The sequence below is a fragment of the Ciconia boyciana genome, chromosome 10, assembly GCF_034638445.1.
Source record: "Ciconia boyciana chromosome 10, ASM3463844v1, whole genome shotgun sequence".
Classification (NCBI taxonomy): Eukaryota; Metazoa; Chordata; class Aves; order Ciconiiformes; family Ciconiidae; genus Ciconia; species Ciconia boyciana.
The window spans coordinates 20,101,722-20,121,519 of NC_132943.1; the positions used below are offsets into that span (position 1 = coordinate 20,101,722).

The following is a 19,798-nucleotide window of genomic DNA, read 5'->3' on the forward strand; positions in this document are numbered from 1 at the left end:
CATTTAACCAAAAAATTTTCTCATAACCAAGACTTCTTAGCAAACGACCATATGCTAAGTAAATGTGTTCAAAGTGCTACATTTTGCTCATTGAAAACATGCATGCCATGATTCTTTTTTACACTAAGGTTCCTTTACACTGTGCCAAAAGCTTAACAGGTCTGCAAGTAAGTATGAGTATGTGCCTGCTTTATTCACACAGTAAGGCCCTGGGAGTATACTCCTGGAGTTGTTTCCTCTGAACAGTTTGGAGCCCAAGTCAATAAACATAAATAAAAATATGTCTCGTAACACAACAACACAGGAGGTGTGGCTGAGAAACATCTAAAGGGAAAAATATTTAATTTAAAAAAAAATTATATCAGACACAACTGACTCCCTCTCTTTTCCACTGCTTTTGGGAAATAACTTCGGAATCATCAGAGATCCTGATTCCTGACAGAGATAATCTGCAGTATCTGAAGTTGAAGTGCACTGTGATTCCATTACTGGCAGAAAAATAATTTCAGCTATTTCTGAATTCAGTGATACTGTTTTAACAGGATTTTTAGGGAGATCACTCCTGAGTATAGCAGTTTATCAAGAGGGCTTTACACACTTACTGTTACAGATGTGCATATGGAATTATCTGGGTGTACCTTCTTCTGTGTGACAAAGTCTGTCGCAAACTGCCAGTTGCAGTCAGTTATTTTCAGCAAGGAAAACATTAAACTTAAGGTCTTAAGAGTTTTATGTCTAGGTAATTGCAATGTCTTTAAGTTTCATATTGCCAGTCTCCTGCAATGATGTCATTTAGAAAGTCATTAAATGCTACATCTTGCCTTCCAAGTCAGTATTTATGACAAATTTCCATACCATAATATTCCCAGCTGGAAACAGGAGCTACAGCCATTCCACATTTAAATACTCCACTGCCAGATCCAAGTGCCAAAGAAGTTACGTACCCACCATAGGACTAGGGAGAAATCACAGACAGTTTAAAATTATTGGTGAAGTATCTTTTTGTTTTCTGAATCAAACTCATATAAATTAATTCTAAAGTAAATATTTTACTTTGAATGCATGGAGGACAAAGCAACAAAAGCTTTTTAATTTATTCATTTATTTATTTATTTCAAATGGATCTGATGTGATTTCTTGTGAGAGAGATTAGACAACGTTATTGAATCACTTCTTTTTTGCTACTTTTTCAATGTTTATCAAAGGATGCTGCTCTTATTACCACTTAGAATCATAGAAAAATTTAGGTTGGTAGGGTCCTTCAAGGTAATCTAGTGCAACCTCTATGTCAAAACAGGGCTAACTTCAGATTTAAATGAGGTCGATCAGAGTCACATCCACATTACATAGCCTCTCTACTCAATCTGTTTCAACGCTGATCACTGTCATCGTAAAAATTTTTTTCCTAAAACCTAAACAAAACTTCCCTTGTGGCAACTTGTGTTCATTGCCCCTCATGCTTTCAGTGTGCACCTCCAAGAAGAGTTATAGTTTTTCCCTTCCTTAACAAACTACCTAGCTTTTGCTAATGATTGGCATATTGAACCAGCCCCATTACCAGTACTAATAGGCTCAGCTACCTGAGAACTTGACATTGGAGCAATTCCTCCCTGCTGCCTACCACTGTTCCAGTTATTTTCTGGCCTGATTCCTCAAACTGGGACCCAGCAAGGAAGAATAAGTTCATAGCTGGAAGTTAGGTAAAGTAGTAAGTAAGCCTACATATCAGAATAGATCTGTGCAACTGTGTGGGGCTAGTTGCTGAGACAGGAAAATACTGTAAATAAAAAGCATTTGGTTTGGCTGTCCATAGGATGTGGAACTGGAGTTGGAAGATACTTGTGTAAGGTCTTTGGGAAATAATGGGTTACTGTTTACTTTGGAATGGAAGGAGGGATAAAAATATGGGGTGTGTTGAAGAATTCTGAAGATTATCAACCTCATCAGTAGCATATGAAAGACTAAGGGAAATAAGAAAAATTATTAAATATTTTTTTGTACAAAAGTAAGTTAGTCCCTCCCTCCTCTTGACATTCCAGCTTGAAATGACAATGAGGAATATGCTAATGGAAACAATAATTCGTACAATTTTTCCAGCTCATTTGATCGGCTCGTTTGATCTTCTAAAAAATTGGTCCACAAGGCAAAAGAGTAAAGGATTAGGATCAAGCAGATAAATCTATGCGCTGTAACAGGCAGAGAGATAGAGTTCAAAACCTGAATTGTTTTAGGGGTTATTTAAGAGCTTTTGCCATCCAGAAGAGTTTGGGGAGTCTGAAAGTATGATGAGCTACATAGTTCATGCATACCTGCCAAGCTGCAGGCTATAAATAAGGAGACACCTTTCAACTCCTTTCAAAGGTTATGGACCAGGAAATGGTATAATAAATAGAAAAAAATGGAAAAAAAGACTGACAGGTTTGGCAATAGTGCCATTATTTGAATATTATATCCATTACTGGGATACAATGCTTTAGATGTGTGAAACCTCTTAATTGGTTCTGGAAACACTGTGGTGAAATAAAATATGTGATTAAAAAAATAAAATATTTTCATGTGGCCTTAAATTACTTACTGTCACTTTAGAATTACTCACTTGTAAGTGTCAGTGTCACTTAATTTCACCATATGGTAACTCATTTTATCCTGGTGTTATAGCAGTGTCCGACCAAAGTAATTTAAATGTTAGTTGGTAGAAGCTTCATAGAAAGATTTTAGCAACCCTGCTCATGTGCTATCTAAGATCATGGAACTTCTATAGTTACAGTTGAACTGAATCTTACAAGATCCATCCTCTAGTGTGTTTCTGGGCAAGCCTCTTACAATGAAACTGGGCCAACAAAAATAAACAAACAAACAAAAACCAGCAAAAAAATAAACAAAACAGTGACAGATCAGAAGAATTCTCCTGGCAAAGACAGGCAGTTAAACAGAATGAAATAAAAGGTCTTTCTGAATGATAATCAGAGAAAAATGAACATGTATAAAGAGAAAAATATTGGAAAATGTTAATGAGTGGCTACCATACCAGTTTATTCTGTAAGCTTTTTTAGTTAGTGCTGCTTGTTACTGCTGGATAGCTGATACTGATTTACTCAGAGAAGGAATAAGGGTGGCTAACATCAGTCTGGCCTCCAACCCCCTTTAGACAGTACTGTTCCTTACAGTACTGTCCCTAATCCGTGAGACTGTCAGGTGTTGCTTATCAGCTTGTTCTCCTGCATAGTATAATTCTGTTATGCTGAAGCTGCTGAAGCTGGGTAGGAGGCAGGACTCCAGTTCTGTCTATGCATTCTTGATCCAGCCATTCATGATGTACATGAGCAATTGAGTCAGATGGCCTAAACATCTTAAAAATCTCTACAAAGGGGCTGTGTGGCATTTGTGCTGCCACTGAAGTTGGCTTCAGCTCTCCCATAAAACCACTAATAGGTCTGCATCTCATTTCCATGAATGGTCCTACTTTGAAGCTGACAGCACAGGAAGAAGAACCCCAACTATTCAAATAATTTATTTTTCTCCTATTAGAATGCAGTGCTATCCTAAAATTTGTACTTGAGGTATGCTACTTGATTTCTCAGTGCCTAAGGGTAGTGGAATCTGGCCATTTGATAATAAAGACTTGCAATACATCTGGCTATAAAAGGTTCCTGGGAGTGCTACAAAGTACATGAAAAAATCAAAGATGAAAAATAGACTGGCTAATTATTTGGAATGACTCCTATACGTCCCATTTTTCCACTTGGTGAAGCTGTCAATGTTGTACACCCCTCAGACCCAGATTAATCCCTTCTGACCATTTCAAAGCCAGCCAAGTATACAGTGATTCAGAATGATGCAAGGGTCACATTTTGTGATGAGAGGTATTCACAGGACTTTTCTCATTATTTTAATCTCAGATCAGAAAGGACAATGCTTGAATTTTGACACCATGCCAGTAAGTCCCTAAGTTAAAAGTAAAGCCAATTAAAACATCTCAATTTTGCTTAACTTCAAGTCCAAACAATGTATTAGACACCAGCTTTTCAAAATTCCCTCTTGAGCTGCCAAAGATGCCTTTTCGAGGGCTTGCACTGTTGCAATTACATGTATATAGGTACCAACAGGAACTATCCCCTTTGGCAATACCATCAAACACTGGTAGAAGAAACTTTATACAGATTTAGGACAGAATAAGGAATAATTAAAAAAATTATACTGCAGGATTATTTAAAGATAGATACAAAAACCCCAGCCACTTACCCAGCCCCATATTGCTATTCGTTTCTCATCAATAAAACCCATTTCTATAAATTTCCTGTGGAAAAGAAAATCACAGAAATAAATGCATTATTACAAAAGATTGCTAATACTATAACAAATTAGCAAGAAATATTTTTTCTTTCACTTTTTTCCACACATCCCACCAATTTGAGCAAATTGACAATCACCACAGCATGTCTGATTTCCACAAAGCATCAATTATTCAATTAATAGATATTTCAGAGGAAAAGGAAGAATTTTTCTTGAAAGAATAAAAAATACTGAAATTAATACTTTATTCATAATAATTTTTGTTCCAGTGGATGAGGACTCTGCCCAACTGGCTTCTTGGCAAAAAAGTTCTTTTTTCTTATACTTAGAATCCACCCGAATATTTATTCCAAACTCAATTAAACATCATACTTTACACTCATGTTGTACATATGCATATATATATATATATATGTGCATACACATATGTACAGACATACACTCACACACATGCAGAGAAAAAAGTTCAAAAAGTGTACTCCTACTAATAACCACACTTCATTTCCCATAGCTCTACTTTCCCACAGGCTATTATTGTTTTCATTGTTTTAATGCCAAAGGTAATGGCAAAGGATTACCATTAACATTCAGACCTTATCCTGCAAGATGCTCAACACACTCATCTTACAATTAGTTGATACTCTGCTCTCCCAAGAGGCTCAGTATCATCCTCTGAGATTAGGGATTCCCTGGAGAAATAAGCTTTCTTTTTTATGTGCCTGAAAAGTGAAGAGCACATACTGCTACTATAATAAAAAACAATAATGAGGAAAACATCTTCTAATGCTCCAAGTAGGTAATGAGCTTGCAATGAATGAAAGGTGCACCTTGCTTATGCACTCAGTAGTCAAACAGGTCAGAGAGAATAATGAATATTAGGTCTCCTACAAAAATCCCTCATCAGAGTCTGAAGGCTGTATTTACAGAGCTGTATTAGCAACAGCAAAGAAAAGGGGATGAGGCAAAAGGCCACAAAGGTTCAAGAGTGATAAATAAAGATAAATTTAGTGATAAATTCAGATAAATAAAATAGGTTCAGATATATCCCAAGACATGTATCAGCAGCTGCTAGCCTTATTTTACTAGGACAAGCACGAGTGACTGACAACACCCAAAATGCGGGATACTATCTGGGTGGGACAATGTTAGAAAAGCCAGAAATGATTCAGCTTTGTTATATTACTGTCTTAATCCCTAGGGTTCCTCCTACAGTAAAAGCCCCTCCAAGAACTTCTCACTAGAGTATAGGATCCTCTCAAAAAATCATGCATCTTAAACCATGTGTTAGATCAGGAAGATGGAATGCAATACATTTAACTGAATAAAATTTTAGTCTAGGTGCTGACAGAAAACTGGGAAGTGTGAAGTCTGAGGTCATTTCTTCACAGCCTGTCTCAGCAGATTTTGCAACTGCAGAATCAGTTCAGGTTCCCTCTCTCTCTGACATTTTATGTCTGAGTGACAATTCAGAGTAATACAAAAACATTTTCTCTCTTGTGATATTTTAAAGTATGCCGTTGCTGCTAAAAGTTTCAAGAAAGAAAATCAAATAATAGCTTAATAGAAAACCCTGACATGATATACAGCTATTCTGTTTCATTTATCACTGAAAAGGATAATGGTGTGTTTATATCATTGAGGAGGAAATTAATTCTCACAAAGCAGAAAGAGGAAGGAACAGATACCCTCCTCACACACACTTGTAAGTACAGGCAGCGTTCTCAAACAAGTACAGAAAGCTGTGGAAACCTGGACTGCTACATCCAATTTCTAGCTAAGCTACTCAGAGTTATGTCTATTACTGGGGGAAACAGGGTATTTACTATTGCACCTGGAAATCTATCCATGCTCTGATGGGCCAAATTCCAGACCAAAGGCTAGACTAAATTCCTTATTCCTGTCTTGCACTCCTCTCTGTGGGGTTCAAACTAACACTTCTTTAAATGCTCACTTTATCAGTGTTACTGCATCTGTAAGCTTAACAGGCAGCCTTTCTTTACAAAACTTCAGCTTTCACTCCCTCCCAAAACCTCTGCTTAGGGCATTATTTTCCCTTGGAACACTTTAAGCTTTTTGATGCAAAGGAGCAACCGTTGGGGAACAACTCCTAGAGGACCTCAGACACTTTCTGTTGTTCCTAACTATCCTAAAATAGCATGGAAGGCAAGTTTATGACTAACAGACCTCTAGAAGGCTTGTGTCAGAATTCAGTTTTGTTACAAACTTCACATTTGACCTTTAGCTAATCACTGTGGTACATCACTATGGATCTTTGGCTAATCGCTATGGTCATTGAGGTAGGTTTCCCCTACGGGGAAAACTTCAGAATAATGGATAATACATTGCCTTACCTCTCACCACTGATGCTTGTATTTCCTTAGGCCTAGGATTGAAGCCTCTGATGATGCTTTTATAAAATGGAAGTGTCGACGTCCAAATGTGGACTTAGTATATGGACTTAATATACCACACAAAACCTCACTGATGTCAAGCACCTCAGTAATATTTTATTTCTACAAGTCTTCTTGTCTTATTTCCTGGAGACCTCAGCTCTCCAGAAGAAAGGCTGAGAAGTATATTTAATATTTTTTTCACATTACTTCTTGTAAGTATGTAAATACAACAGTTATACAGGGAGATATTCTACTTACTTCACTGCTGAGATTTGGTCCTCAACTTCATAGACTCCTAGTCTTCGATATACTGCATGCAAAATCTTGTCACCTTGATAAGCTGTCCCTCTGCCATCCACTAGAGCAACAATAATTCCCTCTTTGCTTGCAAGATAGGTTATCCAGCTAATGCTAAATGTTTCCTTTACATTCTGACTGCAAGGTCCTCCGTACCTGATGATGAAAATTCACACATTTTCAACTCATATTTATAAATTTATAAATGATTACTAGATACTGGACTATAGCTATAGGTACTTCTTACATTTTCTCCACAAGTATTTTGCTATATGGCTGTGGATCAGAGAGATCAGTAGACAAACAAGTCAACTACCATTTTCATATATTTGTGAGATTTTGCTATCTAAAATCCATTTTAATCCTTTAGGTCTTATGCCTAAAGCAAATCATTAGTTTTAGCTCAGACTAACGGGTGCAGCATCAGGTACTTGTCCTAAGGGGAATCCTTGAAGAGTCATGCCTCAAAGACTCAATTCTTCTGAATTTCTGCTTTTCTGCATTTGATCTCCACATGCAATCAGCAATGCCAAAGAAAACAGGAGAAAAAAGTACAGCTCCTTAAACTTTCTGGCCATCCTCAGACCTTTTTTCAGTAGGGAATATCATGTGCTGTTGGAGCTGTGGGAACACACCCCACATAGCTGAGCAATACAGAGAGACACTCCTCATGAGAATGGCCTAATGAAAATTACACATTTGACCTCAAGGACACGACTGACTTAATCTTCTACTCTAAACTTCATTCAAACATACTTAGCATTCTTGGACCTTTGGATCATCACCGGTTAATAAAAAATGATGCAAGGTTTATTACACCCACTCAGTTCTCCTTTCTGCCTCTCTTTTTTTTTGCACCACTGTGATTTTTGTTGCCTTTCCTGCCTGCAATAAATTAAATTCATGTCAAATGCTCTTTAGAAGGAACATTTGATCGAAGAAGCCAGTCCACACGGTTTAGGGGTGTTTGAGTTTTTTTCTTAAAAAATGAAGCAGGCTCGTGTATTTTTCATATTAGCAAAGCTGAAATCAATAATTTCAGACTGCCTCATGATAAACAGAAGCAGCAACAGAACTAAGAACTCAAAGCAATAGCCCACATGTTTTTATCCTTTTTCTTACTCTGAGGAAGTAATCCTTGCCATGCTAAGATTAACATTAAAAACCTCATTGATTTCCATTGGGTTGAATTTCTATTCCAGAAATATATTAAAAAAATCACCACAACAAACAAAACAGAACTAAGTGGGTTTGCTTTTGCTTCATAAAATGTTGCAAACATCCTAGCTTTGTTAAATTATAAGAAGTATGTTTTCTGACAAAGCAACAATGTTCAAAGAAAGGAAGTGTTACATACACCTGGATAAGCAGAGGGTACTTCTTGGATCTATCAAACTGTGGGGGTAGAAGCATTTTGTACCACAAAGCTAGAAAAGACGTATTAAAATTATATTGTTAATGGTTAAAATGATTCCTCCAAGCATAATCCAGACTTTGGTGTAATAGTATATGAAAATGAATCAGCACAAACTACACAATGCATGAACTGTGAATCACAGAACTGATGCAAGTAACTGTTTATATTGAACTGTTGAAGAACAACTTTGAAGAAATAAAGTGCCCACTTTTATTTTAATTTAGCTATGCATAAAATTGTTATTTCACATAACTCTAGGTTCTCAGTTTTCCAAGTGCCTAGAAAAACACAACTAGGAATATAACTGTTGTTAAGATTATGAGAAATGAGTTTTGGAAACTTTACACTGATTTATTACCATGGCATATTGTTTGTAAAGTCACTAGTGAAAACAATAGTGTATGCAAGTCAATATAATGTGTAGCACATGAACAGCAAGCTTATGTTTCGCATTTTGTTACCACCATACTATAATGTTTTTACACGATGTTTAAACACTTTACCAATAGTATTAAAGAATTAAAAAAAAAATTGCATTGTGAAGCAGAGATGTATTTTAACTATTTTACTGAGATATACCCTGAGGCACAGACAGACTGGTTGTTGTCAAACAGGGCAGAACCAGGCCTCTTCCCAATCTGACAGGCTAACAAGTTTGTTCTACAGAAAGATGATACTTACTATAACAAAATGAAGGCAAAATATTAAAATAGTAGGAAAAAAAAGTCTGCAATAACTGCAATAACATCTGCAATAAAGATGCGTAATTCTTACTTATACCATCCACTTCAAGTTTATTAATTTCTTCTTTTGGCAGTTTAATCTCTTGCAAAGCAGACTGCAAGTCCCAATTGTCTTCCAATACTCTGAGCTCTAAGTAAAAGAAATGCCTGAATTATTAACTAATTTATTAGTTAATTCCTCTTCATGAATTGAGATTCCTTTATTTTTTGTTATTAGAACAGAAAGGAAATCTGTGAAATTTTACAAGAAGAGCAATGACATCAACTCAGACACTTCTAACTGGGCTTGATCACATAGCTAAATAAAAGCAAGGCACTGGTATTATAGTGCACAAATATTTGTTAGATTTTTAAAGGATGTACATTTTGCAATGCAAATCATTTCACATGTTGCCTCTGAGTGTTAGAGTCCTGGGTATTACAAAGAAACTCCTTCTCCTGCAGAGCCCTCATCCCAGTTTTGTAATGTGGTGGGAGCTGGAAATGCAAAATTCATCCCATCATGCAAAACACAGTCCTATGTCTCCTCTCTTGATTACCACAGTAACATCAGTTTAACCTCTGAGACCCTTGGGCAGTGTGGTTAAGTGCATAGCTGTTTTGGAATATCTTGTTTCTGGGCTAATGCAGGAAATTCAGTTTCTTAAGGGGTTCTGGCAAACCCTTGCTTAACCACTGTACAGTATAAGTCTAAGATACTAGACTTACCATATAACTGTCCTTAGTAATATATTACTGCACACTTAGTGAACCTCTTTTGTTATCTTTTTTTATCTAAAAAGTATTTAAAATTTTTGTTTTACTTGCTTTAGACCCAATTTACAGTTATATCATTTAAAAACTACTATTTAAAATTTAGTTTATTTCCAGCATAGATTGCAGGACTATATATTATGAATCCACTGGGTATTACTTGTGTATTTATGTTTTCCTATGAGTAGTGATGGATGAAGAATATTGTACATAATGGAAATCTGTGACATTTAGCTTCACTTTCAAAACAAAAGAACCTTTTAAAACTGCAGGAGATTTTTCTTTGTTAGTTTACCTTTTTTTTTTTTTAATGGCAACCACTTCCTGTTTCTGGAAATGCTCAAAAAAATAAAAGAAGTACTTCTCTCAGCACGTCTTGATCTAGATAGTGCTCAGGACATGCCAGAAATATAACACTGGAATTTGTTCTTTCAAAGTACTTTTGACAAGTTTTGCAGATTCAGGTAGGTTTTTATGGCTGAAATATTATCCTAGCTTTGGATACTCACCCAAACTGAGCTGAACCTTTTCCTTCCTTCCCCTTAAAACTCCTGAAACTTGCCCATTACCACAAATGAATTGTAGGCATGCTGGAAGGAGCTTCTGAACTGGTGTATGTTAGTTTAACTGCATGCCTCCTACTAAAATTCATGGGTGATACATTTTCAAAATGCTGCCAACTGCAATGAAAACGGATGTACTAAAAATAGTTTTGCACCACAGAAGAGATCATGAAAGCAAGGGACTTAAGCAAAATTAGTCCAAAAAAGGTCATGAAAAAGTCAAAGAGAAGCCTGAATTTGTTTCTATTCCTGAAGAATAATAGCACAGCAGAGTGAGGCATCATGAAACCAGTGGTGAAAATCCATTAAATGAAACTGTTCTCTCCTGCAGAGAGGTTAAGAAACACATATTTGTAGTTGGGCACTTAGCTGCATTTCATGCAACTCATACTTTGATAAGGAAGTAGTAAGGGCCCTTGATACACACGGTCATCCTGACTGAATCATGGAAAACAGAGAGCTATGACAATGGATTAAATATGAAAAAATCCATGCATTAGCTGTATTTAAACCTTTAAACCTATTTAAATCTTCTGCAAAAGGAATACCAGAAGAACACAGTGTTTTTATAGCACAATTGCAATGGACACATTGACCAATCTTTTCCATCTGCAGACATTTTGAGTGGTTAAAAACGAAGATGTACTAACTCCTACTGGAGTCAAAGTAATCTTATGTTGCACTTCATTGACTTCTACGTGAAACACCACTGATTAATTTAGCTTAACAATATTGCGGCATTTGCCTTGCTCATGTTTTTATGTGTCTTCTGGTCAGACAATACTCAGTTAATAGTGGGTTATCAATATAGGCTGAACTGTAAGGACCCTGACATTAGAACTACCAGTGCATTTCCACTGATTATTGGGGAAGGAAGGGGGAATGCCAAATCACTGAAGTTTTTTACAGGACCATGCTAGTTTTCATAACATTTCAGGACTGAGGGCCTTAAGTTGGAGAAGAATTTTTTAGGGAAAAAGAAGGGACAGAGAAAGAAAACTCACGGCAGAGTAATTAATATTTTCATGGTTAGCAAATTCCTGCTTGGTCTGGTTGCAAACAGTCCTTACTAACAGGCTACTTAAAGAACGAGGGCTCTGAATGTTTCTTGCTGGAGTTCCCATTTTGCATCAATAATTACACCTTGTCTGAAGCAGTTACTTGAACTGCTTATCTGAAATAGCTTCTGCTCTTCCCTGACACCTCTACTGATGGCTGAAGAGCAAGTCACTGATCCAAATTCTAATTAGTACAGTACAATAGCTCAAACTGCCAACTCTAAATAGTACACTGTTGCCTTTTGTATAGGGTAGGGTTGCTTCATGAAAAAAGTCTTGTGTTCATCCAAATGTGAAAAGGAATAGTTTGGAAATCACAATCATGTTTTCTACAAAGTTTGCCTCAATATTTGGTAGACAAAGAGTTGCTTAGGTTCGTTGCATCTATAGTGTGTAAACAGGAAAAACATCAGGATGCTATAAAAGTGCTGGACTCAGGAATGAAAATACAGGCATCAGTGTATTCATTGATATTTGGATTTTACTAATTAACAAATCTAGAAAGACACTAGACATTTTAATAACAAACAAGATGAAAGACTTCTTGATCACAATCCTAAATACTGTATTAGAGGATCTGCATAGTGAAGATCAATGAGAAAAACAATTGCTCATAAACAGGCAGGATATTTGCAGTACCTCTATCACCATGGTTCTCAAAAAGAGTAGAAATGGGAATCCCGGGACCTGTCATAAGAATGATAAGAAGGCAGTTTATAGTTTGAAGATGGAATTTGGTGATGGAGTGTGTATTACATTAACATTGGTAACTGACAGGTGTTAAAGAGCTCAAAGTTGATACACAAGTCTGAATCTTCTCTGCTGTATAACCCACTGGTCCCTGCTGCACAAAATACATAAGGTACTGTGTGTACATAGACTTGTATATATACAGGCATTGCTTAGCAAACATAATAGAAGTAACTTTAAATCTACTAACAAACTCTTCCTCCCTAGAAATGAAGTGACATCTGGTTAATACCCGAGATGTGATTACATAAGGAGAATGCAGAATTAACAATGTGAAACGTTCTTCTGAGAACATGTCACATCATATTTGTGAAGGTGAGTGGCTTTCATATGGTGATGACCTTACTGACTATTTTGTGCAAGAATGATTGAAAGGTCTTATTATTTGTTACATTTGCTTCTCTGCTCAACGGAAGTTCTAAGGAACTCTTCAGCTGATCAGTCAGTGCAGAATCAGAACAGTAAACTTTATATGAAATACGCAAAAGGAAAGCCTTGGATATTTTTCTTTCCTTTTTTAAGATTGTGACTTCACTGTTCTTTGATTACACCAATGGATGAAACCTCAGATCACTGAAATCACCTAACTTATTTCAACAGAGCTAAGACTTCATCTAATACTTCTGTGTTACAAGTGGTTTCAGTGATCATACATCTTGATGAATTTAGTTTTTCTTAGTTCAGTTTTTAAAAATGTTCTCAGGTAGTAAATATCCAACATTTTGTGGCTAACACAGGTTTTAATAATTTCAATTGGGAAACATATTGTAGTAGTTTCTCATAGCTAACTTTGATCACATGAATTGGAAATCACTGTGTGTTTCTAAATCCTGCTCTTGCTGCTGCAGGAAAAGGCGTGACTTCGATGAGCCAGATTAGAATCTGTTTTGTGCCATGAAGGACTTTCACAGATTTGCTTTGAATTCTAAAAATCCCAAGATTTTTGTTGAAAAAGTAAAAAAATATAGAGTGAAAATATTTGTATTTTCTGAAACATCTTCCCAAGGTTTTTGGACATGGAAAAATTTCCTTCTGGAAATCTCTCCTGGTTATTGTGAAATTTCTATGATACATCTAGCTATCGTTTGGGATAATCAATATTATCTACGTCTCTGATAAATTTGAAAGAACAACTGATTATATGTTTGCTCCCATGCTATACATACCATAACAGATCAAGGCATAATACTTAGAACGTTCACTGAACCTTGCTGTATAATACTGGCATCTCTCTTTCCTTAAATTGCAAGTAATGCATTGTTTTCTGATAGGTTTACTTCCAATACTGATTCTAGGAAAGAAATAAAATAAAGCAATATTTAGTTTGCTACAACTAACTTCACATGTGTCTGCCTCATATTCTAGAACACAGGCACTGTACTTTCAGAATGGTTCAATTTAAAAATAAATGTTTTCCCTTTTTATCAATTTTTTTTCCCAAGAGTATATTTAAACTTTAGATGCTATTTCTCCTCAATTCTCAGATATAATCTGAGGTCAAGATTTAGTTACAATAGCTTGTGAACTTATACTTTAAACATCTTGAAACTATATTATTTTACTGACAAATCCAGACCTATCTCCTATCAACCATGTATCATTAAGATAATGTTGAAAACACTTACTTGTAAATATTCCTTCTTCCTGGATAGCCTTCAAATTCATTGCTTGAATAGAAACTGTAAATTCATTTATATGTTAATAAATAATGCATAAAGTGATGACCTATGAACCAGCACCAAGATGAAAAGCCGTCTTGGAAGTTAACTTAGACTTTTTGAGATTTCTGCATGTGATGGAAGAGTAAGTTAAGCTTACATACCTTTCATCTTAATAAATCTTTGCTCAAATTCTGATTAGATGACAAATAAACCATATAAATAGGAGTTCTATCTTAATTCTCATGAGCTAATCACTCCAATTATGTAAGCTGTATCTATCTATATAGCAACCTGAATGAGAGACCATAAAAAGAGAGACAACTGAAGTAACTGAAAATTGTATGAGGGTTAACCACATGCTTAAATCTAAGTATTTCTAAATAAGTCTCTCTAAGATGGGTGATTGAAAATAAATAGAAAAATGAGGGCAATTTGCAAAGAGTCTCCCATAAGTAAACCAAGTTTGCAAACCTGTGCAGTGCCTTTGCATACAAATTTGTTGCGGATGTATTCAGATATAAAACAAATTATACCTAGTTATAACTTTATGAGTTAACAAATGGTGTTCCAATGATTAAGTCTTGCTTTTACTGACAACACTCACAACCTGTTCTCTTCTTCATGATACTTACATTGCATCATTTGTTACTCTGAAAATGTATATTGCCTCCCATTCTCCACTTGTAATTTGGATTGCATTCTCCTGTGAAGCAAGACATATCAGTTACTGAATATTGTAGAATTATTTCAGGAACTTACAGTAGATCAATGTAGAACACTTCGCTTGACTTACCACAGAGCCATTGATGTAATGAATATGCTTATAACCATTTTTGTCACTAAAAATTTTGTAGTATGAACTGCTGTCTGATGTAAAATATGGTGTAGAAACAAAGAACTGAAACAATGGAAGAAAAATGGTAGATGAGACACAAGTAACAGTGCCCAAGCTGTTGAGCAGATTATAGTACACATACTAAAAGTAACAAGACTATTTAATCAGTTCAGATGGGACAAAGTACTTTGCACAAGTGTTTACCTATGATATTCAATCTCCCAGTCAGTACACGTTACAATTTCTAACCCGCCATGTCAGATTTCTTAAGCTGATAATATAGATAGTTCAAGTACCTCACAAATGCAAGCTCTCTACTTATAAGTGGAATAATTTGTTTGTATATTCTGAGTGACCTTTAGTTATTAAAAAATAGGTAAGTTGATTTTTAAAAAATTAGTTTCTGAATAAAGCTAATGTTCATGAATGGTGCCAGACTGAGAATCCTGTGCACCACAGTTTGGCTGATTCACTGAGCAAATACAGCACTAAGGAAATGGATATCTGAAGTTTCCCATACTGTTCCACTAATGTTAAAGAACAGATTATCCCAGGTAAGACCATTCAACTTTTGCTTCCTTTCAAACCATCACCTCTTTACTAAAATTGTCAGTCAAGGATGAGTTACTGCAACTGTGGGTTTTATTTTCAAAATATGATCACAGAAGAATGACCTGCAAGCACTTCAAACAGAGCACGAAACATTCCTGAGTGAGTATGACTTTTGAATAATACTAACCCAAGCTTGACTAGAACCTGTGACCAGAAGCTAAATTGTTCTGGAGCCTGCTTCTAATATTCCTAATGCTTGAAATCCCACAAAGGCTAAAGCAGGGATTTATGCATGTGTAGAGTTTCTTAGTTCTAATAAAAACCTGTCATCACAACCTCAAGAGAAGTGGCGAAAAAAGGAAGGGACCAAGTAAAATAACCAATCCTTGTAAATGTGTAATCTTCACTTCAAATAAAAACACGTCTCTTAAAGGACAGCATACTGAAAATCAAAACTCTCAGTTAAGTCCACTGCAGGATATTCAGTCACAGTGTGAGGTCCCCCATATTGAATTCTGGTAACTTCATCTGCCTGAGGAGTAAACATAAGCAATAATACATATTCACTGTTAGAATATATGATTGTAAATACTGATCTCATGCTCTTACAATTTCCTTGCGGGTTTGTTTTTACTGTGAGTTCCCCAAGACTGGTGTTATGTCTCTTCCAAGATAAAGATTACTGGGTAGAGAAAATTTCTTTTGCTTAGGGGTAACTGCAGAGAAGTATCAACTACCCTTGTAAGTGGGGTGTCTTACCTTGAAGGTTCCTCCTTAGCTGAAGATGTGCAGAACTTGGCATTGAAACTGTGTTCTGAATGGACAGCTTTTATTCTTAAAAAGCTATGGTATGACCGATCTTATCTCTTGCCCTAGTGACACCAGAGGAATTTTACATCTATTCTTTGCCTCCAGGATGCTTCTAAGAATTACGAATCTATCTCTTTTCATGACTTCCCTCACTTCAGTATCGTGTCTAATCAGTTGGTCTAAGATTTGCAAAAGGAGACAGAAAAAGGGTTTTTAACCTCAGAAAGCAGGTAGCCAGATACTATGCCTAACACAGCATTAAAAGTCTCAGTCCTACAGTGCAACAGGTTTAAGCAGTAGTGTTGTATGACTTAGAATGGTGCTTCATGTTTCAAAACACTGCTGTGAAGATGAAAGCTGTAGCTTTTCATTAAATTGAAACAGAGTACAAGAAGAAAACCTACTCCGCCTGCCCATCCTGTTTGACTCTCTTCTATGTGCTGTTGATTCTGAAAAACAAAATCATATGTACACTCTTTAAGAAGTTCAAGAATGAGTTTATGGAGATTCAAAATCTTCAAATAAAAAATCTGTAGCCGCCTGTAAAGGAGAATTTTAGAATACTTGCTATGAAGGTTCAGGGACTTGAAGGTTGTCTGAGGTAAATAATTTTACTGTATTCATACCATTGTGTTAGTTAAAATACTGTTTTTTAACAGCTGTCATCAGAGCCAAATAAAATCTAAAGTAATTGTTTTAACCTTATGCAACATTTTCACTGAAAGCAAGAACTAAAAACTACTTAGTCTCATTAATTTTTCAGTAAAAACCAAGTAAAATAATTTCAGGAATAATATTAAAAATCTGTGTTAGATTCTCAGCTGGTTCATGTGACATATTTCCTTTCATTTCAAAGCTGTGATGTTGATTTATAACAATGGGTAATGTGACTACTAGGTACATCTTTTAAATGTAAGCCTTAAAAACCTTAAAAATACAACCCAAATACTTTAACTAAGTAAAGTACATATAAATCAAGGGCCTCCATATTTGGTGCTCAGCTTAGAGATATTAAAGGGCCTGATTTTCAACACTTAAAAAAAATCTCACAAATAACATATTTAGAAAGAAGAATTAAGGATTGGCAAAGATAATGTAGGCAGCTAAAAACACCCAGATTATCGTATCCTGAGACTATGAATATAAGTTTAGCAGGTCTTAACTCCTTGTAACATTCTTAAAGCTGATTTTAAAAAATACTTATACTGAGCATAAACGTATCAGTACCTCCTGCAGCTAAAGGTGCTTTTACATTTTTTTTTATGTTTTACTTATAAAGTTTCTAGTGCATTTTCAATACTTTCCTAAGACTTTTTCATTAAAGAGTGTAATATCTTGCTTGTGGGATGGAGCAAGTGATTTAATATTTAAAAACCTGCATTCAGTCAATGTATTTCTTTTTTTATCTTGCAAACTTTTCTTTATACTGTTCATTTAATACAGTATTTCTTTACAATCTGAAATAAATTCAACAAATTTGCATTCTAAAGAATATGGTTTGTATCTGTTATTCTCAATGTAATCTCATTGACATTCAGAACCATGCTTTCTCCCTTTCAATTTAGTCCCTGCAAAGTGACTTATCTGAGCAAAAGTTGCATGTACTTGCCCCTTAGAAGACTGTTTAGTACTTTGCAAGGGCCCCACTGAGCTATTAATGCAGAAGATGGATTTTATTTCTTTTAAGATAAGAAAAATGGGATGTATTTTTTATATCTGCATCCTAAATTTATTCTTTCTTTAAATTAAGCCTAGGATCTTGATGACATAGTACATGTAGGATATATTTAACTTCTCATATGAGTAGTCCCATTGACTTCTACGGGATTTTTTCTGTGTATTAAAGTACTTACAGAATTTAGAGAACTGGCATCTTTATAGAAAATCCCAATTTCACAAACATATGCCTAGCTTTTACTCACATGAATAGTTCCACTGAAGTCATATTGGTTTCTGTGGTCTATTCACATGAGCAAGACTTGAACACATGAACATTTTTGATGAATCGACACTTCAGGAACATCTTGTAGATTATATTTTGTTATTATTTTCAAGCACATAAAGCCTAGCACATTTATTGTACATTAGAGTCTCAATTTAATCTGAAATCAACAAGAGAACTATTTTTGCCAATGGAAACGTACAGAGATATACTTTCTAACAGCAAATAGAACTAATGCAGCACTCCCATCTGTTCACACTCCTTCAATTGGCCATTTGTGCAAACTTTAATGTGATAAAAGCATTGTATCACTGTATAAATATAGAATTATAGAAACGTCAGTAGTGACTCCATAAATAAGGTTTCATGGAGAAATGCAATTAAACAAGGATCATGAACACAGTCCTGAAAGATGTTAATTGTTCTGGTCTGGTTCCAGCAAAGCAATTAAGCACATGCTTAATTTTAAACACATAAATAGACCTACTGAAATAAATAAAACTGTGTACATGCTTAAAGTTAAGCTTGTGTTAAAGTACTTCGGTGGGTTGTGGTAGAATCCTAGAACCTTTAATTTTTTTTTTTTTTAATGTTAAAATATTTAGTTATTAAAATGCAGGTTACTTTGAGGCGAGATAGAGATTCAGTGTTAATGTACTTATAAAGTGGAACAATTACTTAGCAAACACACCAAATGCTGCAGTAAATATGTATTTTGTCCTAATAAATTAAGATATCTCTCTGTGGAAAATTACTTCAATGATAATGGTTTTGAAAGAACAGTACCTTAACTTCCTTTTAAATTTCCAACAATTGTCATATCATAGAGAAATAAGAATTATTTTCAGCTTGCAAAGGCTGTGTCAATAAACCCTGAATTTACAATTTATCAGTTATACAGAACACTTTTATAAGTATTCTTGCTTTTTATTTCCCATTAGTTCAAGGTTTCAGCCTAATGCTAGTTTTTATATGTGTTCCATACCATAAACTCTAAAAAAAAGACATGCAAACAGCATCAATACTAAAAGACAGTAAATGAGACTTCTGTACTAGAGTTACTGAAACATCAGACTTATCCTTTCCTTCAGGATCTATATGAGTTTATCAGTGTCTACAGTCTTCAAGCTTTACAAGGTCTTTTAAAGAAATATTTTTTCAGAAAGGCTTCTGTGCATAAGTTCTATAACTGTCTACATATAGGTTTAGATAGCTAGGCCATCTAAGCTATCCTTCTGCTTAGAGCATGGTTTTCCCTCTGAACTGTCTTAATGACAGAATGACATATTCAAAGAAAATGTAGAGCTACTGTTGCAATTAGGCTCAAGTTTTCTTTTCAGATCTGAAAAAGGGATTGTGTTTCTGAAAACTTGCCTGCTTTCTCCAACTGTATGATTTGATAAGAGAGAAGAATTTCTCCCTCCTGAAAACCTGCCTTACTTTTAATCTGTATGTTCTTTCAACTAATTTAAAATTAAACGTAAAGGACATGATTCAGTCAGACTTAGTATGAAATTTCAAGGTAGTATAACAAGATTTTCTTTAAAAAACAATAAAGATCCTGTATGGTTCCACTTTTGAAGATAAGGGAGCAAGAAGGAAGTAAACAACAGTATTGAAAGCTGCTTAGTAGCATTCTTCTTAATTTTGTTGCTTTGATTGTTATTTAAGCCTCACTAAAAAAATATTTTGGTGATTTTATTTCTTGTTGGTGCAATTAAATTTTTTTCA

The 19,798-nt window shown here is 35.2% G+C and overlaps 1 protein-coding gene across 1 annotated transcript in view; it reads right to left on the reverse strand.

Moving 5' to 3' along the window:
• FAP (fibroblast activation protein alpha) overlaps positions 1-19,798 on the reverse strand; it is a 41,327-nt gene that overhangs the window by 5,499 nt on the left and 16,030 nt on the right. The window contains exons 12-22 of the mRNA XM_072874074.1: positions 16,530-16,574; positions 14,722-14,826; positions 14,561-14,631; positions 13,893-13,946; positions 13,434-13,558; positions 12,157-12,204; positions 9,175-9,273; positions 8,341-8,410; positions 6,945-7,139; positions 4,243-4,297; positions 856-955 (exon numbers count right to left, since the gene is read on the reverse strand). Coding sequence (XP_072730175.1) covers positions 856-955; positions 4,243-4,297; positions 6,945-7,139; positions 8,341-8,410; positions 9,175-9,273; positions 12,157-12,204; positions 13,434-13,558; positions 13,893-13,946; positions 14,561-14,631; positions 14,722-14,826; positions 16,530-16,574 — 967 coding nt within the window. The remainder of the gene's footprint in view (positions 1-855; positions 956-4,242; positions 4,298-6,944; positions 7,140-8,340; positions 8,411-9,174; positions 9,274-12,156; positions 12,205-13,433; positions 13,559-13,892; positions 13,947-14,560; positions 14,632-14,721; positions 14,827-16,529; positions 16,575-19,798) is intronic.